Source organism: Asterias rubens, chromosome 19 (assembly GCF_902459465.1).
Source record: "Asterias rubens chromosome 19, eAstRub1.3, whole genome shotgun sequence".
NCBI lineage: Eukaryota > Metazoa > Echinodermata > Asteroidea > Forcipulatida > Asteriidae > Asterias > Asterias rubens.
Window position 1 is genome coordinate 2,075,870 of NC_047080.1, and position 21,862 is coordinate 2,097,731.

The 21,862-nt window shown below is 38.6% G+C and overlaps 1 protein-coding gene across 1 annotated transcript; it reads left to right on the forward strand.

Annotated features, from left to right (window-relative positions):
- Nucleotides 1–464: 464 nt before the first annotated feature.
- Nucleotides 465–19,884, forward strand: LOC117303220 (serine/threonine kinase-like domain-containing protein STKLD1). The gene is made up of 22 exons (XM_033787361.1): nucleotides 465–625; nucleotides 1,501–1,587; nucleotides 2,550–2,594; nucleotides 7,584–7,658; nucleotides 8,194–8,298; nucleotides 8,402–8,472; nucleotides 8,864–8,976; nucleotides 9,464–9,576; nucleotides 10,070–10,150; nucleotides 10,496–10,569; nucleotides 11,066–11,157; nucleotides 11,421–11,459; nucleotides 11,663–11,734; nucleotides 12,460–12,576; nucleotides 13,008–13,081; nucleotides 14,114–14,180; nucleotides 14,908–15,036; nucleotides 15,646–15,774; nucleotides 16,096–16,169; nucleotides 16,734–16,935; nucleotides 17,862–17,941; nucleotides 18,634–19,884. The coding sequence occupies exons 1-22, from the start codon at nucleotides 611–613 to the stop codon at nucleotides 18,736–18,738; spliced, it is 1,959 nt and encodes a 652-aa protein (XP_033643252.1). The 5' UTR covers nucleotides 465–610; the 3' UTR covers nucleotides 18,739–19,884.
- The last annotated feature ends 1,978 nt before the right edge of the window (nucleotides 19,885–21,862 follow it).

Below are 21,862 nucleotides of genomic sequence, written 5' to 3' on the forward strand. Positions count from 1 at the left end.
AAAAAGGTAGATGTAGGGGGGCCTAACATGCATTGGAAAATTATAGTTAATTATAATTTGTATATTTATTATTTTAATATAGGTAAACTAAAACAAGTGGCTATGCTCTCAAAGGAGACAATTAATTTAAGTTAAATATGCAAAAAAAAAGATATACAATTTGATTTGTAAATTATGTTCAAAATTATTGATATAATATAAAAGTAGTTGTGAATGTTGAGCAGACGTTTTTTTCACAGAAGGTCCCCCAAAGTGTCAAAAGTTTCCCCCTGACTGGTGTTCTGTTTCATGTTACTTTAAAATGCATGTTAACCCCAGTGTACCAGCGAACGAAAAAGTTGGAGGTCCCACGGCTGGTACTCTTTAACAGCGTATGGTTTATTAATGAGAGGGAACCCGACACCAACTAAAGTTTATCGTTGCTACATGACGCTTTTCATTGCTTTCCATATGGCTAGTGGTTTTGTGTGTGACACTTGAGTGCCTCTCTCCGGTCCCATGCGTAATAAATGTTGTGGTAGTCGAAAATGTGCTGAAATTTAGTGGAGATTCCTGCAACTTCCGCACTTTGAATTGCAGTTATTTGTAGCGTACTTTTGTTCTATGCAACATGGATAACTATAAGGTGAGTTGACACGTGTTTAGTGACTGTATTTGCAATCTTTATGACAAAGTGTTTAATTTAAAGGGGACGACGACGGTCACGGTGGAGTCAGCAAACGGAAGTAAGATTTTGTTTTTTAATTTTGTAGAAGACCTTGATTTAGTTTATTTAACGTTGAGTAGATAAGATAAATGGCACCACTTCTGCTCTCCACACCATCACTAGCAGCTTCACCTCCATATCCATAAAAATCATCATGACAAAAAAGTGTCAAGAATCAGCATCTCAAATATATTTTAATATATTTTAATATAATATATATATTTAAATATATTTTAATAATATTTCTATGCAGTTTCTACGACTCGCGCATGCAACGCCTATACCTTTGTGTGGGTTCAACAGCACCCTCTCTTGATATTTTGCTATTCGCGATAAACCTTATTGCACGGTGTTTCCAACAACAAACGGTGTCGGAGACTAGACCCGGTAACAGGCATGACTGGGGCTCCGCTCTGCCTCTGTACTAATTCTTAAAAAAAAAAATTGACATTTGACTTTGCTTAGGAAGATGTCATGTGTATGTCAAAATTCTTATGTGTGTGGCACTGAAGTGGATTGTTGAGGTAGAAAACAAAACAAGCAATTGGTAGCAAAAATATCTTTGACAGTGCCTGAATACAAGTTCTAGAACTGTGAGGTTCGTTCTGCTATCAACTCCGCTAGCGAACCAAACCTCATGGAGTTCTAAGGAGGAGTAGTGCCCGAAACCCTTCCCCCCAAAAAATAAATAAAATAAAATTCCTCAAACAGACAAACAAAAAACAAACAAACAAAATAAATTAAATAATTTATCAAGTATTGTAATAATTGTAATCCTTTTTATACCCCTGCAGTTGCTTGAACGACTAGGAAAAGGAGCCCAGGGATCCGTATTCAAAGTCGAGAGTAAAGAAGATGGATCAATTCATGTCTTAAAAAAGGTGAGTTGGAAGAAAAGTAACAATTTTATACAAATCAGATACAATTTGAATTTGAATTTGAATTTTTGTGGAATATTATTCTCACTGCATCGCATGGCTCTCCTCAGCTGCTGTGAACAACGCAACACTAGCTAAATTCAAGGGACATTATTAAGCAATACCCACCAGTACGCTATTTCCACACGCATTGTGCAAGTTAGCGCTGATGTATCCGGCAGGATATTTTGCTGACTGAACCAATGGAGATGGTTTTCACTGAGACCGTGACCCCAAGCCATGATTTTAGCTTTGGGCCAGTACACCCACGACTGGACAAGTCGGACTGTCTGACCTTTTTGTGTAATTATCTTATTAAAAAATTACATTTAAGGGAAGGTACACGTTTGGTAATCGTCAAATACCAGTTTCTCACTTGGTGTATCTCATCATATGCATAAAACAGCCTAACAAGCCTGTGAAAATTTGGGCTCAATCAGTCATCGAAGTTGCGAGAAAATGATGAAAGAAAAACACCCTTGTTGGAGGAATTTGTGTGTTTTCAGATAGGAATAAAAGATTTCTGGCTAGGAGTCATTTATTATTTTAGTGAGAAATTACCTCTTTCTCAAAAACTATATTACTTACAGAGGGTGTCATTTCTCACAATGTTTTATACTATCAATAGCTCCCCAATGCTCGTTACCAAGTCAGTTTTTAGGTTAATATTTTTTTTTATAGAAATTACCAAATATAAACCGGCATCCACAGAGGCGAAAGGCAAGGACAGAAACCACTGAGCCAACCTGACTGCCCTAAAAAATCTCTTCTGGCCTGGTAAAAGTTTGAGACACAAGCCCTGAAATTTTAGCCCAAGATATGACCCTATTAAAGTTCAGACGCAAAACATGAATTTGGCGTAGGGGTGGTTGTGTAAATCTGTTCTTAGAATATTCAGGTAATTTTTCAATATTTTACACCACCAGGTTGAGTGCACAGATGAAGCGGAGGCGAACAAGGCATTCAAAGAGGTAAGTTCATTCCAGGTCATAGGATTTTAGTGGGAGTAGTCTCAGGGCCACTTGTGGTATGTTGTACAGGCACCTAAATAATACGATTTGGTTAAATGTGTACCCTTAAGCTCTGTAACTAAGGGCCCCCCCAGGGAGAACAGTTCATTGACAACTGATGGGGCCCCTGGTGGAATAAGTTTTAAAAAAATAACTGGTTTAGTGGGGTGCGAAGCTTTTGTTATGTGTGAGTACATATGGGTGCTTCTTTCTCTAAATTAAAGTAATTCATTTAAGAGTTTAATTCAAAATGTCAAGTAGGCCTAGTTGTACCTCAATGATTTTACCTCAGAATATGCTATCAACTGTCATTGTACCATGATTCATGAACACGTACAAAAGTCACATGAATGAAATGTGTAAGTTACCCTGTACTTACTCTATGCATAGAATGCTCTATGGTTAAACCATGGAGGTAGAAAACCATTATTGACTCCACCCAGTGCTTTTATCTCCTCTCTGTTAAAGGATGTATGTACTTTTTGTAGGACAAAAAACACAATGTCCACAGATTTACACTAAACTTACACAGTTTGAAGATAATGATAGTGGAAAGCTTTCCTGAAAATATTACGTGCTGAAGTGCTGTAGTTTTTGGGTAATGAGTAAAACAATGTCATGAAAATAATTTTCGTCTCATGCGACCAAAAATATTTTCAGCATTTACTACCGTATTTTTTCGTTACATTGTTTTACTCATTTCTCAAAAACTACAGCACCTCCGTAAGTAATAGTTGAAGGGAAGCTTTCCACTATCATTATCTTCAAACCCTGTAAGTTTAATGTAAATCTATGGACATTTTGAAAAAGCACTCAAATATTTTAAAAAGGGGTGACTGTTTTTCTGTACCTAGGGAAGTAGGGACAGTCCCTTGCTAGTCCGAATAATAAAATGTTATATCAATACTTGCATGTACATTGTACATGAATACAATGGTCACATTGGTTTAAAGTATAAAGTGTGTAAAATCCCCCTTTGGCATAAATGATGCCTGAAGGTCTACTATTTATTGACCCCACTCAGAAATAAGGGTGTGACTGTGTTTCTGTACCTAGGGACAGTCCCTCGTCCTAAGAGGAAATCAATAGATGCTTTTGTTGTCAACTAAACCAGTCACAGCCTTGTGCCAAGATATCCAAACTTATTATTGTCACTGCATGCTTATAATGCCATCCCTATTGATGTGCATCACAATCCATCTAATCATGAGCCAAGGGCCATCAAATCCACACAACAGGAGACAGAATTTGGCAAACACTAAAAAAAGACACCAACACAACACAACAAAAACCACATATTAGAGCTGCAAACTCTCCCTGATTCTGCAGAAAAAAAGTCCCTGAAAATAAACCTCCCTGAGTCTTGGAAACTTTATATTGAACCAAGGTTTTAGCCATGACCAGGTGAATGGGTGTCCAAATTTAGCTTGAAATTTAAAAACTAGGTGTTCAAATTGTCACATTTACAATGTAAATGACACAAAACTTTACAATTTTTGGTTTACAAAATTAACATTCTCGACCATGTGTCGACTGTGAAATGTATTTCCTTGAATGTTTTGGAGCATTACTATGTAACTAAAAATCTAGTCCCAGGCAACTGCTGGTTAGGTATGTGTACTGTAGGCATTGATTTGCAGCGAGTCCTTGTGTAGTATGGTTGTGAAAAATACAACACCTTGCATTGATTGTAAAGACACTAGACACTATTGGTAAATGTCAAAGACCAGTCTTCTCACTTGGTGTATCTCAACATAACAAACCTGTGAAAATTTGAGCTCAAATTGGTCATCAAAGTTGCGAGAAAACTATGAATGAAAAAACACCCTTGTCACATGAAGTTGTGTGCTTTCACTCAGATGCTTGATTCAAGACCTCAAAATCTAACTATGAAGTCTCGAAATCAAATTTGTGGAAAATTACTTCGTTCTCAAAAACTATGTAACTTCAGAGGGAGCCGTTTCTCGTTACCAAGTAAGGCTTTATGCTAATAATTATTTTGAGTCAATTACCAATAGTGTCCACTGCCTTTAATGTGGAAATTTGTTGTTCTGTTTAAAAAGTGCCAAATGTAATAATGTCAGGTTAATAATTTCCTTCCATGAAATTAGTTCCTGATATTTGCACACATGTTGCACGAACTCTTCACATTATTAGTTTGATTGTTTACATAAAAGAAATGTCACTGTTGTAAGTTTGCACAGCGTACATGTTCCAACATACCTCTCCATAAATCATGACACTTTTATAGTAAACATATCAAGAATGAGTGTCAAATACTTTGTTGACTGGCACTTTATACACCGTGTGGATTCAAAGCTCAGTAAATTTCAAAGGTCGCTTTCCTGCTAGTGATATTTCCGTACATTTTTTCAATGTGTGGCAATTAAACATTAGTCATGATGCTCAATCAAGGGCTTCAATTGTAATAAAAAAAAAGGGAGTTCCGAGCTCCATCAGATATTCAGGTATTAACTTCATATGTGTCTTTGTTTTATACCATAATTTTGAGCACAGAAGGTTTTTGCATTTTCAAAGTGACTTTTACAATGGAAGAAATTTATAGGAAAACCAGGCCTACACAGTGTGCTTACAGGCAATCGGACAAATTCTAATTTTGCAGTTCTTACAAAAAAAAAGATATAGAAAATCTGAAATATAATTGGTTGTTGCAAACTGACTACCTACCAAAAGGATCTATGGTATAATAAGGGGGAAAAAAATGAAATGGCTTGACATTTCGACCTTAGCAGAGTCTTTTTTGAAGGCTAAAAAAGCCCTTGAGAAAGACTCTATAGTGTCAAAACTCTATAGCGTCATTAACTTTTTACTTGCAAATATCATAATCAGTATTATTGAAAAATTGTCTTTAAATGTTTCAGCCCATGAGTGTAATCACAGTTAAACCTTGGTCCATATGCTTGGTTCCTAGGTACTCTACTGGTTGCTATGAATGAAGCGCTGTGATATTGACATAGCCTCACACAGAGAATTCATGAACACTTGTAGGCCTGTTACTCCTTGTACTTTATACTTAGTTGTTTGACAATAGTCCTTTGCATTTTAGCCCAAAATACTTCTCACCTGTTTTCCCTATACAGCTCTTTGATCATGAAATAATAGTTCCCGTTTTTATCACCAGAAGATGGAAATCCATTGAAATGACTTGATTGCATGTTATTCAAAATCATTGTGGGTTATTAACTATTAATACTTTTGTGTTCGGTTGCGTATCGGTTTTCCAGATCAGTTTCAACAAAAAGTCATTCAATTTGATACCCGGCTCATTCAGTTTCCTTTGAAAACTAATGATCCATTGCATCATTATTCAATAGGATAGTCAAGGAAGTAATTCAATTACATTAGTTAAAGCTGAGCTGCCAACTCCCGTCTTTCCGTGTTCTCATATAAAAACAATTGCAAATATCCCAGTTTCCCTGATTGTGGAACCATTCCCCCCCCCCCTCCATAACTTTATTGTAAATGGTCTAAAAATCTCAATGATTGGTGTAAAAAATCTTCATATTTGCAAGATGCAAAATGTCGGCACCTCATTATAGTTGGTGTGTTTATCTATGCATAGTGGCCCGTGCTCTATGGTATAAAGTATGACTGCAGTTAATTCTCTGTTTGTTTGAGGGTTACTAGAGTCGACTGTTCACCAACTAAAATATGTAGTCCTGATTAAACAGGGTGCGGAGGTAGATACCCCCAGATCATACACTTGATATTATAGTCAACACATTAAAAGGGAAGACGTGCATGTTTTCTAAAAGGCCATGTTTGTCATTGCTGTGATCCCAGCTTTGCTGAGCTGCCTTGACTCTCCCTGATTCAGCAAGAAAGTTCCCTGAAAATAACGAAATACTTTCATCATGTTCTGATGAACGATATTGAAAAACTCCCTGATTATGAAAACTTGTGGAATGTAACCTCTAAATATCTCCCTGGTTGTTGCACAAAATAGTCATGAATTTTGATGGAGTCCTGCCAATATTCTGTATTTTTTTTTACAAGGTTCTAATTTAATAGATATTTTATTGCATTTAAATGTTTGTATCAGAGCTCAAACTATTCAAGGGGTCACTGGCCAGAGTCCAGAAATGTTAGCATTGTGCCGATTGACCCAATTCTCATGATGCCAACAAGGCTTTGTTGCATCCGTTGCATCAATTTGGGAGTCAATTTCCAATTGTCCCATGTACTATGAAATAACAAGCTGTGAAAATTTAGGCTTCGTTTGTTGTGTGAGTCTGAAGACAATAGTGAAAAACCATGCACACTTTTCAGCATGATGTAGACCCTAAACAAATTTTCCTTAACTTTGGTCGTAACAACTTAAAAAATTGTTTAAAGGTTTTCATTTTGTTTTAAGAAACAGGTTTTCTTGAATATGACTAGATATTTCAGTGTGAAATATTTCACAGAACAAAATATTAGGATTCGAACTGCCTGTAGTTACCGGGCAATCTCAGTAGTCTAGTTGGTAATACACTGCTCTAGAATGCAAGGGTCGTGGGTTCGAATCCCACCCGAGTAATATGCCTGTGATATTTTTTTAGAGGACTCTGGAAAGTACTGAATATACAGTGCTAACACACATCAGTGTATTGGTAAAAACCAAAATTAATATTCTTTATCCATGATGCAAATTTATTTCCTTGAACTGTTCTAATGTGATTTTATAAAAAATCAGTAAGCTTTCACTCTACTTGGACAAAAATTAAACAATGATGTTTGTTTCTTGTTCTACCTCTTTGGTTTACCCGTACCTGAAAATATTATGATTGCAGGGGAATTACAGTCAAAGAAAAAGAAGCCTGGAAGTGCTTGAGAAAGAAAGAAAAGAACAGTCCATGTTTGTCATACAACATGAATGAACTGTTGTTCGTAGGTGTTCTCTTTCTTTGACACTTCTTCTCTCTTGTCCTTGTTTGAATTCTCCTCCAGGCCATGGCCTTACAGGATTTGAAGCATCGTTATATCTGCGGCTACAGGGAGTTCTTCGTAACATGGGACAAAGAAGTGAGTAGCAGCTCTATGGTTGCAAAGTTGGAGCAGTTTTGATGGGTGCGAGGGGAACTATACTTAAAGGCAATACAGTTTGGTAACCACTCCTAACTTTAATGGCAAATAAATCTTACTCCATATTGTGTCTGAACTTCTAGTTTTGAGATTTCTGGGGGGGATGTGCAGAATCTGTTAACCCCTGAGCTATGACATCTGGGCCCAATTTCATAAAGCCTGTACTCACAATTTGCTTAGCACATAACTTGCTTAGCACAAATACCACTTAGCAAAAATAGGTTACCAGCCAGAACACCATTCAAGTACACCACCATTGCTGCGACTGGTACCCTGATCATTGACTTGCTTAGCCAAGAAATTTGCTAAGCAGAATATTCTTGGGCCCTGTGAGGTTCTGGGTCTAGACTAATGGGAACCCGACCCTCAATCTATTTTTCTGGAATTCCCACGTTCATCAATTTTCATCCCTGCTGATTGCATTTTTGCAAACAAGGTCTTTTACTTTTTTGTTTATCCATTCTTTCTTGTGTAGGAGTCAGCCCTGTATGTGTGCATTGTAATGCAATACTACAAAATGGGTGACTTGGACAAAGCATTAGGTATCAAAAGGAAACAACAGGTCAAAGTTGAAGAGGTGGTAAGTTTGAATTAAGAGGTTTATGTTTTACTGCAACAGTTTCCAGTTCATTGTTTAGTCTGGATACAATACTGTTTGGGTTTTTCTTCTTCTAATATTTCAGGTTTTGAAGAAATGGATTGGGCAGATGATCGAGGCATTGGTTTTTGTTCACGACAAACAAGTCATTCACAGGTAAGAAAAGAGTTGTCATGATGAGGTCATAAGACATTTTTATCAATTTTCCTTGTCCACTTTTGTTGTCTTCTGGAGGTCATGTCATTGAGAATAAGTGTGGGTTTCGAAACCCAGTTATGACACTTGTGAGCTCGAGCAAGATGCTTTAATTGCTTCTCTTCACCCATGGGTATTGGTACGTGCGAGGACAGATGTTGATACTGTATTTGAAAAAGCCTTTTCGAGCGCCACGGCAGCTCGTGCTGTATAGTCTCCAGGGAGCTGAGAAAGATTTAAGGAATGTTATTGGCCCAGTGACCAGGGCAGTAATGTAAAGCGCATGATACACTATTATAAAATGCACTATATAATGACTAGTTATTCTTCTTATTCATATTATTATTTACAGAGACCTCAAACCAAGCAATGTATTTCTGACCGAAAAGCTGGACGTGAGTCTGGGAGACTTCGGTGTAGCTACAGTCATGGGAGATGCACGCACAAAAACAAGGACCACCGTTGGTGAGGAACTTTGAAGAAAATTCTGAAAAACTACCCAAGGGAATACCTGTATGTAGGGCTTGAATTTAACACTGAACCACAGGCACAGTTAACTCAGGAGGACCCGACTAGTCCTGCTGTCTTTTTCAGTTGAACAATTTTACTTCTAAGATGTTCAAATGTTGACTTTGCGCCTGGAAAATATCTTTCACTTCTGTCGAGTATCAAAGTACACTCGCCTATATAAGACTATTAAAGATTAATATTCCCTCATAACTGGTTCAAGTTGTTGAAATGAATCTTTTCTAAGTATTATTATTCATTTCCCCCCCCCCCAATTTTTTTTTCTTTGTTACAAATTCCAACTTCTTTCAGCCATCATTTTCAAAAGTGGAGAACGAATGTGTTTGGTAACTTGTACCGATTTCACATTAAGTGTACCTAAACAAATGCCCTCTTTATTGTTATCATTTTGAAATTACTTATGCGGTAAATGTTTGCCCTTAAGGTTCTATGATATGGATGGCTCCCGAGGTACTAGAAAGACCATACGATGAGCGGAGTGACGTCTGGTCACTAGGATGCATTATTCTGGAAATGGCAACCTGCAGATTTCTAGATGTAAGTGATTTAATTCCAGTACTGCGCCCTTAATACAACCGTGTTCTGAAAGCAAATCCAAATGTGATAGACGTAAAGCATGTGATGTCATTTAAGTCGGGCGCCCTCAGCTAGAGGTCAAAAGAAGGTTGCTCATTAGTTCTTTCTTTGGGCAATTCCTCAGTAACTCGTGTTATGTTTTTTATATGCTTTTGAGATTCCTCTGGCTTTAATAAACTTACTGAAAAGGTTTAATCCCCATGGTAGATAGAGTAGACCTACTTCAGCACTAAAGATATTTATGATACAATACACACAAATTTTACTCACATTATGAAAAAAACAAAATTGTTACTTAATTGAGTAACCAATTTCTTGGCTCTAGATGTCATTTTTCTTGTCTTGGTATTTGCATATCTGTAACACGCCTCTCAGTACCCTGGTTTAAGTAAAGGGCTCTATATAAAAGTCGCTGGTCATTTAAGCCTGTGTTGTGTTTCCTTTTTGTCCACAGCGTGCCAACGTGAACGCAGTCCTGTTTGACATGAAGCAATCTATCAACCTACTTGAGGGAATCTTAGAGAAGGTTCAAGAGGTAAGGAAGGCGGGGAAAATGCAGAACCAAATAGGCATTTGTGATTGCGCTGCGTTTTGTGCAACAAGGGTCTATTGACCCAATTCACCTGACGTCATCATCAGAATAATCTTGGTGGGCAATGTCACTGTGCGATATTCAGTGAAGGGCGCATGTAAGGCTAGTCGACGTTAACACCAAAACATATGTGCCCACCCAAATGATGAGCGTGGCACAGTCGCCGCGTGTGACGCACGTGCAAGGGGTCAATATCTGGTTTGCAAAGAGGCAAAAGTGACGAGAATTCGCCTTCAATTTGTTTTTATTTTTGAATGAGTTATTTTGATATGATTTTTTTCTTCATAGGATTACTCTCCAAATTTGGCCCAGTTGATCCGCACAATGCTACGTAAGAACTTCCAGCAGAGACCCACTGCAACGTAAGTCAATATCTTGCATCCTTTTTTATTCTTACCCGTCACATTATCAAGTAAGTTGTCAAATGGATTGCTTAGGTGGTATCTTCCTCGCCTTCCACTTCTAGGACCCAGGTTCAAATCAAAAGGACTCTCAGAAAAGCAAACTTAATCACTATACTAGCAAAGAACACATACACGTAGTTCCCCCAGCAGAATTTGAACATTGTGGTCGATTTCAAACAAAGGTAGAATTTGAACCAGAATTTGAACATTGTGGTCGATTTCAAAAAAGGGAGTTCTAACTTGGGACTTATCCTAGGACTTTTCAGGGGTTATTAAGACAACTTTAGGCTAGTCCTACATTGGACGAGTAACTCGTCCTAACTAGAGGAAATATCAGTCCAAACTCTTTGTTAAATCCACCCCACGCCAACCTGCCTGAGAAGATCAAAAATTGAAATAATTAAATCTTGAGTATCATGCAGTATGATGAATTCTTGTTTTTGTTTCCTTGCAGGGAGTTGGTGGAACTCCCCTACATCAAGGAGTGTCTTGCTCTTAGCCAATCACATATTGTACAGAAGAAGAAAGCCAAGCAAGAGGCTGCCTGTAAGTAATCCTCAAGATTAAAGAGATCATCCCAGATTAACCAGAAGTTTTCCTCCATGGTAGGACCATTGAAGATGAATTGAATTGAAGCGAATTGAAACTTGATGCAGCCTGAGTCGCTGTTTACCCATTTCAGCACCATTTTTTTCACCATTCAATACCTAGAACTCGAATCGTGCATGTTTTATGTTAATTTGTAAGCCAATAGTGTTTCTATAACTCCATATGTAACAACTGTTTCTCTTTTTTTAATTATATTCCAGTGGCTGTTTCCAAAGATATGGATATACCTGCGGCCATAGGTGAGACATAATTTCTGATTGCAGGTTTTCATTTTTTTTGAAGAGGGTCTCCAGGATCAAATTCTGAGACGAGCAGAGTATACTGTTTGAAATGCAGATACCACACCGGCTCTTTCTAAAGAGATTTATACATCAAAAAGTATATTTACAAGTAAAAAATAGTTCACATAGGTACAAATATATATGAATGTTTCTTGTTTCAGAATTCATGAAGAAGCATAGAGAAAACGAGGTCACCACAGCAAATGCCCTGACCCATCTCAACACGTTCAAGAGTAAGTCCATCATTCTTAAACCGACATCATTTAATGAGAACGCTAACAAGATATCTTTGATGAAACTCATTTAAAAAAAAAAATTCAGCTAACAAAGAAATTCTGTTCACTTGAGGTTGGAATTTTTGTCCATTGCGTTAAAAACAGTAATTTTGAGTACCATTCTCCGATGCTTTTCAGAAAGATTAAAAAAAAAACTGTTACGTCATCACTCATGTAACGTCATAAAAGGGAGCTCTGTTTTGTATAGGCCTTAGTTGCAACATGTTAGTATATTTAAAGACAATGGACACTATTGGTGATTGTCAAAGGACAGTCTTCTCACTTGGTGGATCTCAACATATGCATATATTAACAAACCTGTGAAAATTTGAGCTCAATTGGTCGTCGAAGTTGTGAGATAATGAAAGAAGAAAAAACCTTGTCGCACGAAGTTGTGTGCGTTCAGATGCTTGATTTCAAGACCTCAAATTCTAAATCTGATGTCTCGAAATTAAATTCGTGGAAAATAACTTCTTTTTTGAAAAAATACTTCACTTCAGAGGAAGCCTTTTCTCGCAATGTTTTATTCCACCAATAGCTCTCCATTACTCAATACCAAGTAAGGTTTTATGCTAATAATTGTTTTGAGTAATTACCAATAGTGTCCACTGCCTTTAACAAAGCATACTCCCACACATGACATCAAAGTATTGATTAATCTGTCTGTTTGTTTTACTCTGCAGCTCCTGTGTTAACTAATGATGCAAAGAACCTGGTCTTGACTCTTATGAAAGATCACTTGAAGGATGTTAAGGTACAGGTCCAGGCCTGTCGACTTCTCCTAACCCTCGCATCGGCAGGTGAGTCATGTTGTTTCACTCCCAAAGGTGGTTTTGTTTGATTGGGATTAAGCCCGGTTCATACTTCCTGCGAATGCGAAGCGAATTTTGGTGACGCAACAATCGGTACGCGCTCCATTTCCCTTTGTGACGCAATGAAATTCGCATTGCTAGAAGCATTCGCAGGAAGTATGAACCGGGCTTTAGTCTTTCAATTTGAAGCACTTTTTTTGTCAGAATTGTTCCCTTTGTCTTGAATTTCTCCGAAAAGGTGGACGTGACATTCTAGAGAAGAGAGTGAATTTTTCTTTTTTTAAATTAAACAAATTAAACTCTTCTTCAATGCTGTGTTCATTGTGAAGCACTTGATACTTAAAGTGACATTGGACAAAAGTTAGATCCTTGTAAATGTTATTGAATTTTATTGAAAAATGTGTATTGATTTATCGCAGCTGATCCTGAAGAGGATGGCGATGATGTTCTGTTCTCTAGCGCCCTCATTAAAAGCGTCACACTCAGCATGAAGGTGAGTAAAACTGTGGTAGTTATGTATCTTCGCTGGTCGGGTCTGACTGACACAAGCTTTGGTCGACCCGACTGAGACTGAGAGCAAAACAAACCCTCAGCGTTACTTGCTCTCATTGCATTCTTCAGGGATGAGATTGTTCAGACTTTTGGCTGAATTCAGACTTTTTATGTTGGCCTGGTGAAGAAAATAAGACAATTTTTTCCACAAATAAAGAAATCCTGCTCATTGGTCTACTTCTCTAGTGCTTTGGATACTATTTCCAAAAGCTCCTTTGAATCTATATACCCAGGGGTTACCAAAAGGTAGAAATGATGACATCATTTCAACATACCTTTGAATTTGTATCCAAGTTTCAGACTTTTTTGTTAGTAATGATTCTCACCCCTGATTCTTCTGAAAAGCCCTCTAGCTTTCAGTGTTTCATGTCTTTATTGTATTATGCAAAGTAATGGACCCTTCCCATGAAATATGCTAATTACGCATGCGTACAGACCCTGTTGGTTGGCAAACGCCATAGAGTTGTGCACTAAGCAGACGCGCAATCGCGTCTGCGTCACGCACCCATTAGCCGTGTACAAAACAGCGCGATGTTCCCTCATTTTGCCAACCAAAACGCTATGTGCAATTTACATATTTCATGGGAAGGGTCTATTAGATAACAAAGAGCTACAAGCCAGTAAATTGGAAACAAAGCGACAGTTTTTGTGTGTTGAATACGCCTCTCTTAATACTTATGCATGACGTCATAATTCTTACCCAAAATGAGGTTATGGGGGCACTTCCCCCATCACTTGCAGTGGCTGCGCCCATCGCCTCGTTTTGAGTTAGCATTGTGACGTACCTCATGCATAAATATTAAGAGAGGCGTATATAGTGTAATGTGTACATCGTAATCTGAATGTGGTCTGCTATTTTTCAGATCTTTCTGAGCCAGGCAGTTAGGTGCATTGGCAATAGGCTGAACTTGCTGTGAGGGTGGTTGTTAGCCATTCTTTATTAGCATTTTTTGTTGTTTCCCTTATTATTTAGTCTCACGGCGCATCACCTGAACTGCAGAGTGTAGCTTGCTTGCTTTTAAAGACACTAGCCATGAACGGTAAGTGTTTTCTTTTTTTGAGCATCATAACACTATCTGTCCAACTTCATTTTTTAATATTCTTGACTCCCAAACAAGAGTAGATGTTCTCATGAAGTGCTTCCATAAATGAGAATAGTGTAAAATTTGGTGGTCATTTTGTCGTCTTTCACGTTTAGGATTCCGGTTCGAAATCTGCTGGGGGGCACTAGATGAATTTTGTTAACCATTTAAATGCACAATTTGTTAAAGGATTTGGCTACCTTTTGTAACACAAAACCTAATGTCCAAAGATTTACATTAAACTTACACCGTTTGAAGGATTATGATGGTAGAAAGGGTACTTTAAAATATTACATGCTGAGGTGCTGCTGTTTTTGAGAAATGAGTAAAACAATGTCACAAAAATACGTTTTTACATGCTAAAATAATTTTTGTCTTCTGATCCATGAGACGAAAAATATTTTCGTGACATTGTTTACTGATTTCTCAAAAACTACAGCACCCCAGCAAATCATATTTTCAGGGAAGCTTTCTACCATCATAATCTTCAAACTGTGTAAGTTTAATATAAATCTGTGGACGCTGTGTTTTTTGTCCTAGAAAAAGGACCCAGACCCTTTAATGGCCCCACAAATTGTCAAAAGGTTAAAAATTAAAAGTAGTTAAATAGATTAGATGAAATTAGGGCAACGAAGCAGCGAGTGTTATTTTCTTTCCTTTTCTTTCCTTTCCATATTGTTTCCAGAGCAAACAGCGGGCCTGATTGGATCTCATGGGGGCATTCAAGATATCTTAGCTGCAATGAGAGGATTACCCAACGAAGCTGAAATATGTGCAAACGGCTGTAGCGCCCTCTCTTGTCTCACAATTCATGGTAGGTTTAAAGGAACGAGGGAAGCGTCTCCCTTGCTCACATCTCTGCCCTCCACCCACCCCAAGGAAAAAAGGAAAAATATCCACACAATGGACATTAACAAATGAAGATCACCGCAGACTGAATTTACACATGTATTTTTGGTAAAAAACCTTGCAAACACAAAACACAACTCTTACAAATTGTTACTTGAAAGCAACAAATATCCATATAATAACCCGGATGTACACCAAAAACAAGTATGCGTCGAGATAAAACTGTTATGGACGGAGCATTTTCGTGCGAGATTTGTCACTTGGCATTCCGACACCCCCCTTGTATTATAAATGCTAGTGTTAAGCCCGGTTCATACTTCCTGCGAATGCGATACGAATGTTGACGTCACACATTCGCACATGAAAAATTTGCAGCAGTTGAACTCTGCTCAACTCACTTGCGAATATCGCTGCGAAAGGAGGGTTGTGACGTCAAATTCGCTTCGCATGCGCATTCGCAGGATGTATGAACCGGGCTTTAGGGTTAGGAATAGGAAAACACCATAGAGATGTCGGAATATAAGTCTGAAACATCGAGGACATCTTCAACAATTTGGCTGTCGTTGCTTTGCAGAGAATAACCTGGGCATCATCAGAGAGGAGAGTGGAGTCAGGGATTTAATAAACGCCATGAGTACTCACATGGACACTGCTAGCGTGATCGACTCGGCATGTACTGCACTATGGGGGCTCTCACTGGAAGGTACAAACAATTTGTTTCCCCAATTTAACCCGTTTGTAGTGATTGTTGTGGTCAAACAAGACAGGATAAACAAGACATTGTATACTGATGTTTTAGCCCTATGTTCAATAATAATAATAACCTGTTTTTATATAGCACTTTTCGCACCCAGAGGGCGTCCCAAAGCGCTTCACATTATTACCCCTGGTCACTGGGCCTTAAATCACTCCTTAAACAATCACAGCTCCCTGGTGGGAGTATGCAGCCTGTTGAAGGGGGTTAACTTTTTTATCACAAAAATGCTTAGAACCTATTAATGAACTGCTTTGTTTTTTCCGTTAGATGAGAACATTGAGACGATGGGTGAACACAGTGCAGCTGAGTTGTTTCTCAAGGCAATCCAAACACATGTTCAGGTAAATTATTCACTTCAGTTTTGTGGCTTGTCGTGGCCGAGCGGTCTAGTTCACCGGACCCAAGCTCTGGTGTTGTCAGCAGTGGAGTGCCCTCTAGCAAGGCACTGATTTAAAAGATGTTAAATTTGCATCAGGATAAAGAATATTGCAAAGGTCGTGGGTTTGAATCCCATCCGAGTAAAATGCCTGTGATTTTTTCACAGGACTCGGGGAAAGTACTGAGTATACAGTGCTACACACAAGGCACTGATTGCTTTGTTAAAAAGTTGGAAAAGTAGTGCATTCTACTCTTCTGACCAGGCTCTTAGTGGATGATACCCATGCCTTTCTCCTTCACGGACTGTGAAGGGGGTAACCCTGTTTCAGCCCCAGGAGTAGGTGGCAACGGCCCCTGGCGACAGAGTGAAGCCCTCACCTTGAAGTGATTGTGAAGGGCCTTGTGATGTTGGGCGTTATATCTCTGACCCACTTAACCAAAGAATCCTGTAAGCCAATGCAGCTCATCAAAGCTGCACGTTTTTCTGCGTGTTATAGGCTTTTAACAGAGCTGTAATTTTCTTGCAGAATTCTGACGTGGTGAAGAATGCATGCATGGCACTCGCCAGCCTCGTGAGCGAGTCTGAAGAGAGTGCCTACGCAGCCCTGCAGGAGAACGAGGAAGGCAAGACTGGGATAGAGGTGATCACGGCAGCGTACAAGCAGCATCATGATGACCCTGACGTGGCTGAGAATGCATGCTGCTTTTACATGGAGATATCTGAAATAGGTAAGAGGTTGCAATGCAGGATGAATAAAAACAGATTCTTATTTAGCGCAATAGACGATCCATTAGGCTCCGCCCATGACGCCCGTGTGAGCAAGAACACGTGAGCCTCTCCAATGCCTTTCTGCACAACTCTGCTGCGCGCGCCAAGATACGCGCACGCATGTCGGACCTTATTTGTCGGACCTTCGTTGCATTGTGATTGGTCAATACGCAATGGGGCAGAGTATAGTGGATCAGTCTTTTGATCCTCCCATGAAATATGCTAATTACATTCGCGCATGCGTTCATACCCTATTGGTTGGCAAATGTCATAGGGCTGTGCACTAAGCAGACGCGTTTGCCGTGTACAAAACAGCGCGATATTCCCTCATTTTGCAAACCAAAAACGGAAGTGCGCACGCGCTATGTGCAATTTACATATGCGAAGGGTCTATTCAAAAGAATGATCAGTGCGCTTTGAATTTTACTACCCCTCGATAGCATCTGTAGGGCACACTTTCCTGTAAGCTTTCAAAGGCGTCTAGTAGAAGTTTGGTTTATAGAGTATTGTAGAAAAAGCAGAACAGAACATTGGCTCAGCTGGGTTGGTTGAGAAGGATTCACAACCAGGAAAAATACTGAGAAAGTTGAGCAACAAAGCGAGGCAAAGTGCAAGGGGCTGCCGAAGGGTGGTATGGACCCAATTCACCTGACGTCACCATCAGAATAATCTTGGATGCGCCATTTTGGTGGTTATTGTCACTGTGAGTTATTCAGTGAAGTGCGCCTTTTAGGCAATGTGGCGTTTACGCGTTAAACCTATTGACCACCAAAATGGTGAGCGTGGCACAGACGCCGTAGGTCCCATGTAAACAAAGTCAAACTAGATAAAAATCATCTGTAGCGCCATTGCACTCCTAAATTCCGATCCACTGTCTGATCTGCAGATGATGGTCTCGTAGCTCTGAAGAAACTAAATGTTGCCAGCGTTCTCAAAGACATCAAGACACGCTTTGCAGACAATGAGGTAAGTGAGAAACTGTTTGTTTGTTTAGATGATCTTCTCGTTAAGGGAATTCGGCAAACTCCCACAATTACAATTACATCTGTGATTATAAATTGCACAAATCCATACATTGTGATTCAGTAACTAAACAACAATACTTATTCTTGTCATTATGAAATCAGACGTTAGCTTGGAAGGATTCAAACCCACAACCTTGTGATTGTAAGTCCTGCAGTCTAACGGCTTGACCGTAGTGACCCCTGACTTTAAACCACTGACAGGCCTGTATGCTTCGTTTTTGAAAGGGCAAGGGCACCAAGGCATTTTCTTCTTGGTAAAGGGCACCCTATGATGAAATTGCAAATTTGTACTGGAGCTATTCAAGGGCACCAAGGCAATGACCAGGGGACATGGAGGCAATCGCCTTCGTTGCCTCTGTGAAGTATCAGGCCTGCACTGACCACTGACGGGTTCAGAAATCTTCAAGATTTAGTTTTGAGTGTGGATAAACTTTTGTAGACACCGAAGCTATAGGAAAAAATACCAAAATTTACCCAGTCAGTATCTTGTGTGGTTTATCACTCGTTGGATATTAACATGTTCCTTTGCCAAATATAAATTTGCGTAAAATATGTTGAGAACATTGCAGTATTTTAAAAATGTTGGGGTCCATTCCTGTGACAATTTTTTCTTGATATGTTTACCCTCAACAGGAGATCATGGGTAACGTTGTGGATGTCTTAGGCAAGTTAGGCGAGGGCGCTGGGTCATCAGGTTCTCGCCCGCAGTCCGCACGGGATAAAAAGCGTGGGAAGTGAGTCGTAAAAGGGAACAATATTGTAGACGTCTCGTCCAGTCTAACTATCGCTGCAAAATCTGTCATGCTCTACAAGTTGCCGTGACCGTGGGCTATTCTCACTAAACTGCCAAACTGGAAGTGTGCTGGACAAAATGATTGAATAGCTAAAGTGGAAAACTTGCAGAGCATTATAAAGCATATAGTAGGTATCCTTTTTTTGGCCGAGAATTTGTTCTTCTTATTTTATACAAATTCGTTTTTGTAATAGCTTTGGGAAACATTTCAGCATTTAAAGACACTGGACACCTTTGGTTATTGTCAAAGACCAGTCTTCTCACTTGTCGTATCTCAGCTTCCGCACAAAATAACAAACCTACGAAAAATTGCTAAATTGTGGTGGTTGAAGTTGCAAGATAATAATGGAAGAAAAAACACCTTTGTCACACAAAGTTGTGTGCTTCCAGTTGCTTGATTTCGGGACCTCAAAAGAGTGATAATTATCTTGATTATAAACAGACAGCAGACTTGACAACGAAGGGGACACCAATTATGACGCCTGATGTATTAATTTGTGTTGTTAGATTTTTCTTCTTTCGTATACACTTAAAATACCATGGTAATTTTTCAAATTGTACACAGATTAGATAGTTACCATTATTGTACTCTAGGTTTTTACAACGCTCTGTAGATACATTTATATTTGTACTAACATTTACTCCAGCACTATCCTCCTTTTAAGAACTTACTCAGAACTACTTACTAATGTAGAATTGCAAATGTTCATTTTGAATTTTGTAGTATATTGAGTTAAACTTAAACATTATTAATGGTGTCGGCCTTATGTTTTCATTTTGAAAAATTTTCCAAACTGATTTGAAAACAATCCGTCCAAAATAGTTTCTAAAATGAAAAATAGTTTATTATTTTGTAAAAGTGACACACATAATTATACGAACTGCAGCTTGATTGGTTTATAATTTGATATTAGAAGATGTGGTTATAAAAACTCATAAATATTTCCGTCCTTTTAAAAATATTGATTTATACAATTTTTTTCCAGTCTGTATTCATCCGTTTGTAAATTTTTATAGGTCTGATTTTTGTTAAACTTTTGTATATTTTGGCATCAATTGAATGAGCGGGATTTATTTTCTGAAGAATAAAAAGACAGTCTAGTAGTAAGGAGCGTGTTTCTGCAACTTCATTTGTGTTTTCAATTTTTAAAGACACTGGACACTATTGGTTATTGTCAAAGACCAGTCTTCTCACTTGGTGTATCTCAACATATGCACAAAATAACTAACCTATAAATAGAAAAAACACCCTTGTCACACAAATTTGTGTGCTTTCAGATGCTTGAATTATAGACCTCAAATTCTAAATCTGAGAGGTCTCGAAATCAAATTCGTGGAAAATTACTGCTTTCTCGAAAACTACATTACTTCAGAGGGAGCCGTTTCTCACAATGCTTTATACTATCAACAGCTCTCCGTTGCTTGTTACCTAGTAAGTTTTTATGCAAAAAAATATTTTGAGTAATTACCAATAGTGTCCACTGCCTTTTTAAAGAGTGTCAAATCATAACCAACAAAATAAAGTAATTTTAAAGCCGATGCCATGCAAGTTGTCAAGCGTAAAGCCCGGTTCATACTTCATGCGAATGCAAATGCGAAGCGAATTTGGCGGGAATTTGATGTCGCAACCCTCCTTTCGCTGAATGAACTGAGTTGAGCTGCTGCGAATTTTTCGTTGCGAATTTGTGACGTCAACATTCGTACAATCTTGGCACACGCGGACTTAGACTTGTAAACGTCGTTCGAGTTGCCAACTTTCCCTGATTCTGCAGAAAGATCCCTGAAAATAAACCCAATCTTCCAATGTTCGGATGACTAGATTTGAAAATCTCCCTGATTATTGAAACATACTTCCTGCGAATACGATGTACACAGGTTGTTGTACACAAAATCTTACTTATTGCGAAATGTTTGCAGCTCTGCGTATTTATCTGCGCGCGGCTCGAAAGTGTGACGTCGGATGTTCGGTTTAGCACGTGTGTGACCGGCTAGATTAATTAAACAACAAGATTTGCCGCCATTTAATTACTGGTATTATGAACGTTGTTCTATAATAGATGTTAAATTTGCATCGGGGATAAAGAATATAAATTTTTGGTTTTTACCGATGTGTGTTAGCACTGTATACTCAGTACTTTCCCGAGTCCTGTTAGAACGTTGTGCTAACAATCCAGCGAAACATTGGAGCGATATCGATAAAACAGTTCAGCCTTATTGTTATTTGTTTACTTGAGGACTTGGTTTTATTTTATAATTAACAAAGGGTTGGTCGATTGTTTTGGCGAGCCATTTTAAACTCGGTCTCGTGATTGGTTATAACCGTCAGCAGAAACGGTTTTCATTTTTACAACTGCGAAAACTCATTCAAAAGCGCAACAAAACTTGCTAACCACATGCGATTATTTTCCTAGCAAAAATAGGTACCAGCCAGCAGAACACACAGCTACCATTTCTGCGACCGATATCTTGGTCACCAGCTAAGAAATTTGCTATGCAGAATTTTCTTTTTCACTAACGAAGGTTGGTCGTTCGTTTTGGCGGGACTAGGTCCCGTTCTTGGTTATAACCGTCAATGCCAAAACGGTTTTTAGTTTCACAACTGCAAAAACCTATTCAAAGGCACAAAAACAGGCTCACATTTTCACAGGTTTGTTATTTTATGCATTGGTGAGATACACCTAGTGAGAAGACTGGTCTTTGACAATTACCAATATTGTCCACTGTCTAAGACAACGGTCCGAGTAGGGTTGAGCCTTCAGTCTCGAGCTTGTGATTGGGCAACGGCAAGATCTCAACGTGTAACGGTGCTTTGAACGTGCAAAACGAAGGTTACTAATAGCACGTCGCTCGACATGGTTTTATTTAAACAAAGGTATTACTTTGCCACAAAACAATTAATTGTCCTTAATTAACCTCGCTACTTTTAATTAAAATGAAGCTATTATCAATAGAATCTCTTTGTTTGATAAATACTCTTTACGAAGACATACATTAGTACCCTTGGACATACATTTAAGTGCCCTTGGACTATATCCGTCCACAAAATCACTGCAAAGAATAAACAAACAA

Bases quoted from the DNA above. Each gene is read 5' to 3' on its own strand.
- LOC117303220 (XM_033787361.1), top strand. The intron at 2,595-7,583 runs GTAAGTTCATTC...ATTCTCCTCCAG, and splicing joins CGAACAAGGCATTCAAAGAG to GCCATGGCCTTACAGGATTT. The intron at 17,942-18,633 runs GTAAGTGAGAAA...TACCCTCAACAG, and splicing joins CACGCTTTGCAGACAATGAG to GAGATCATGGGTAACGTTGT.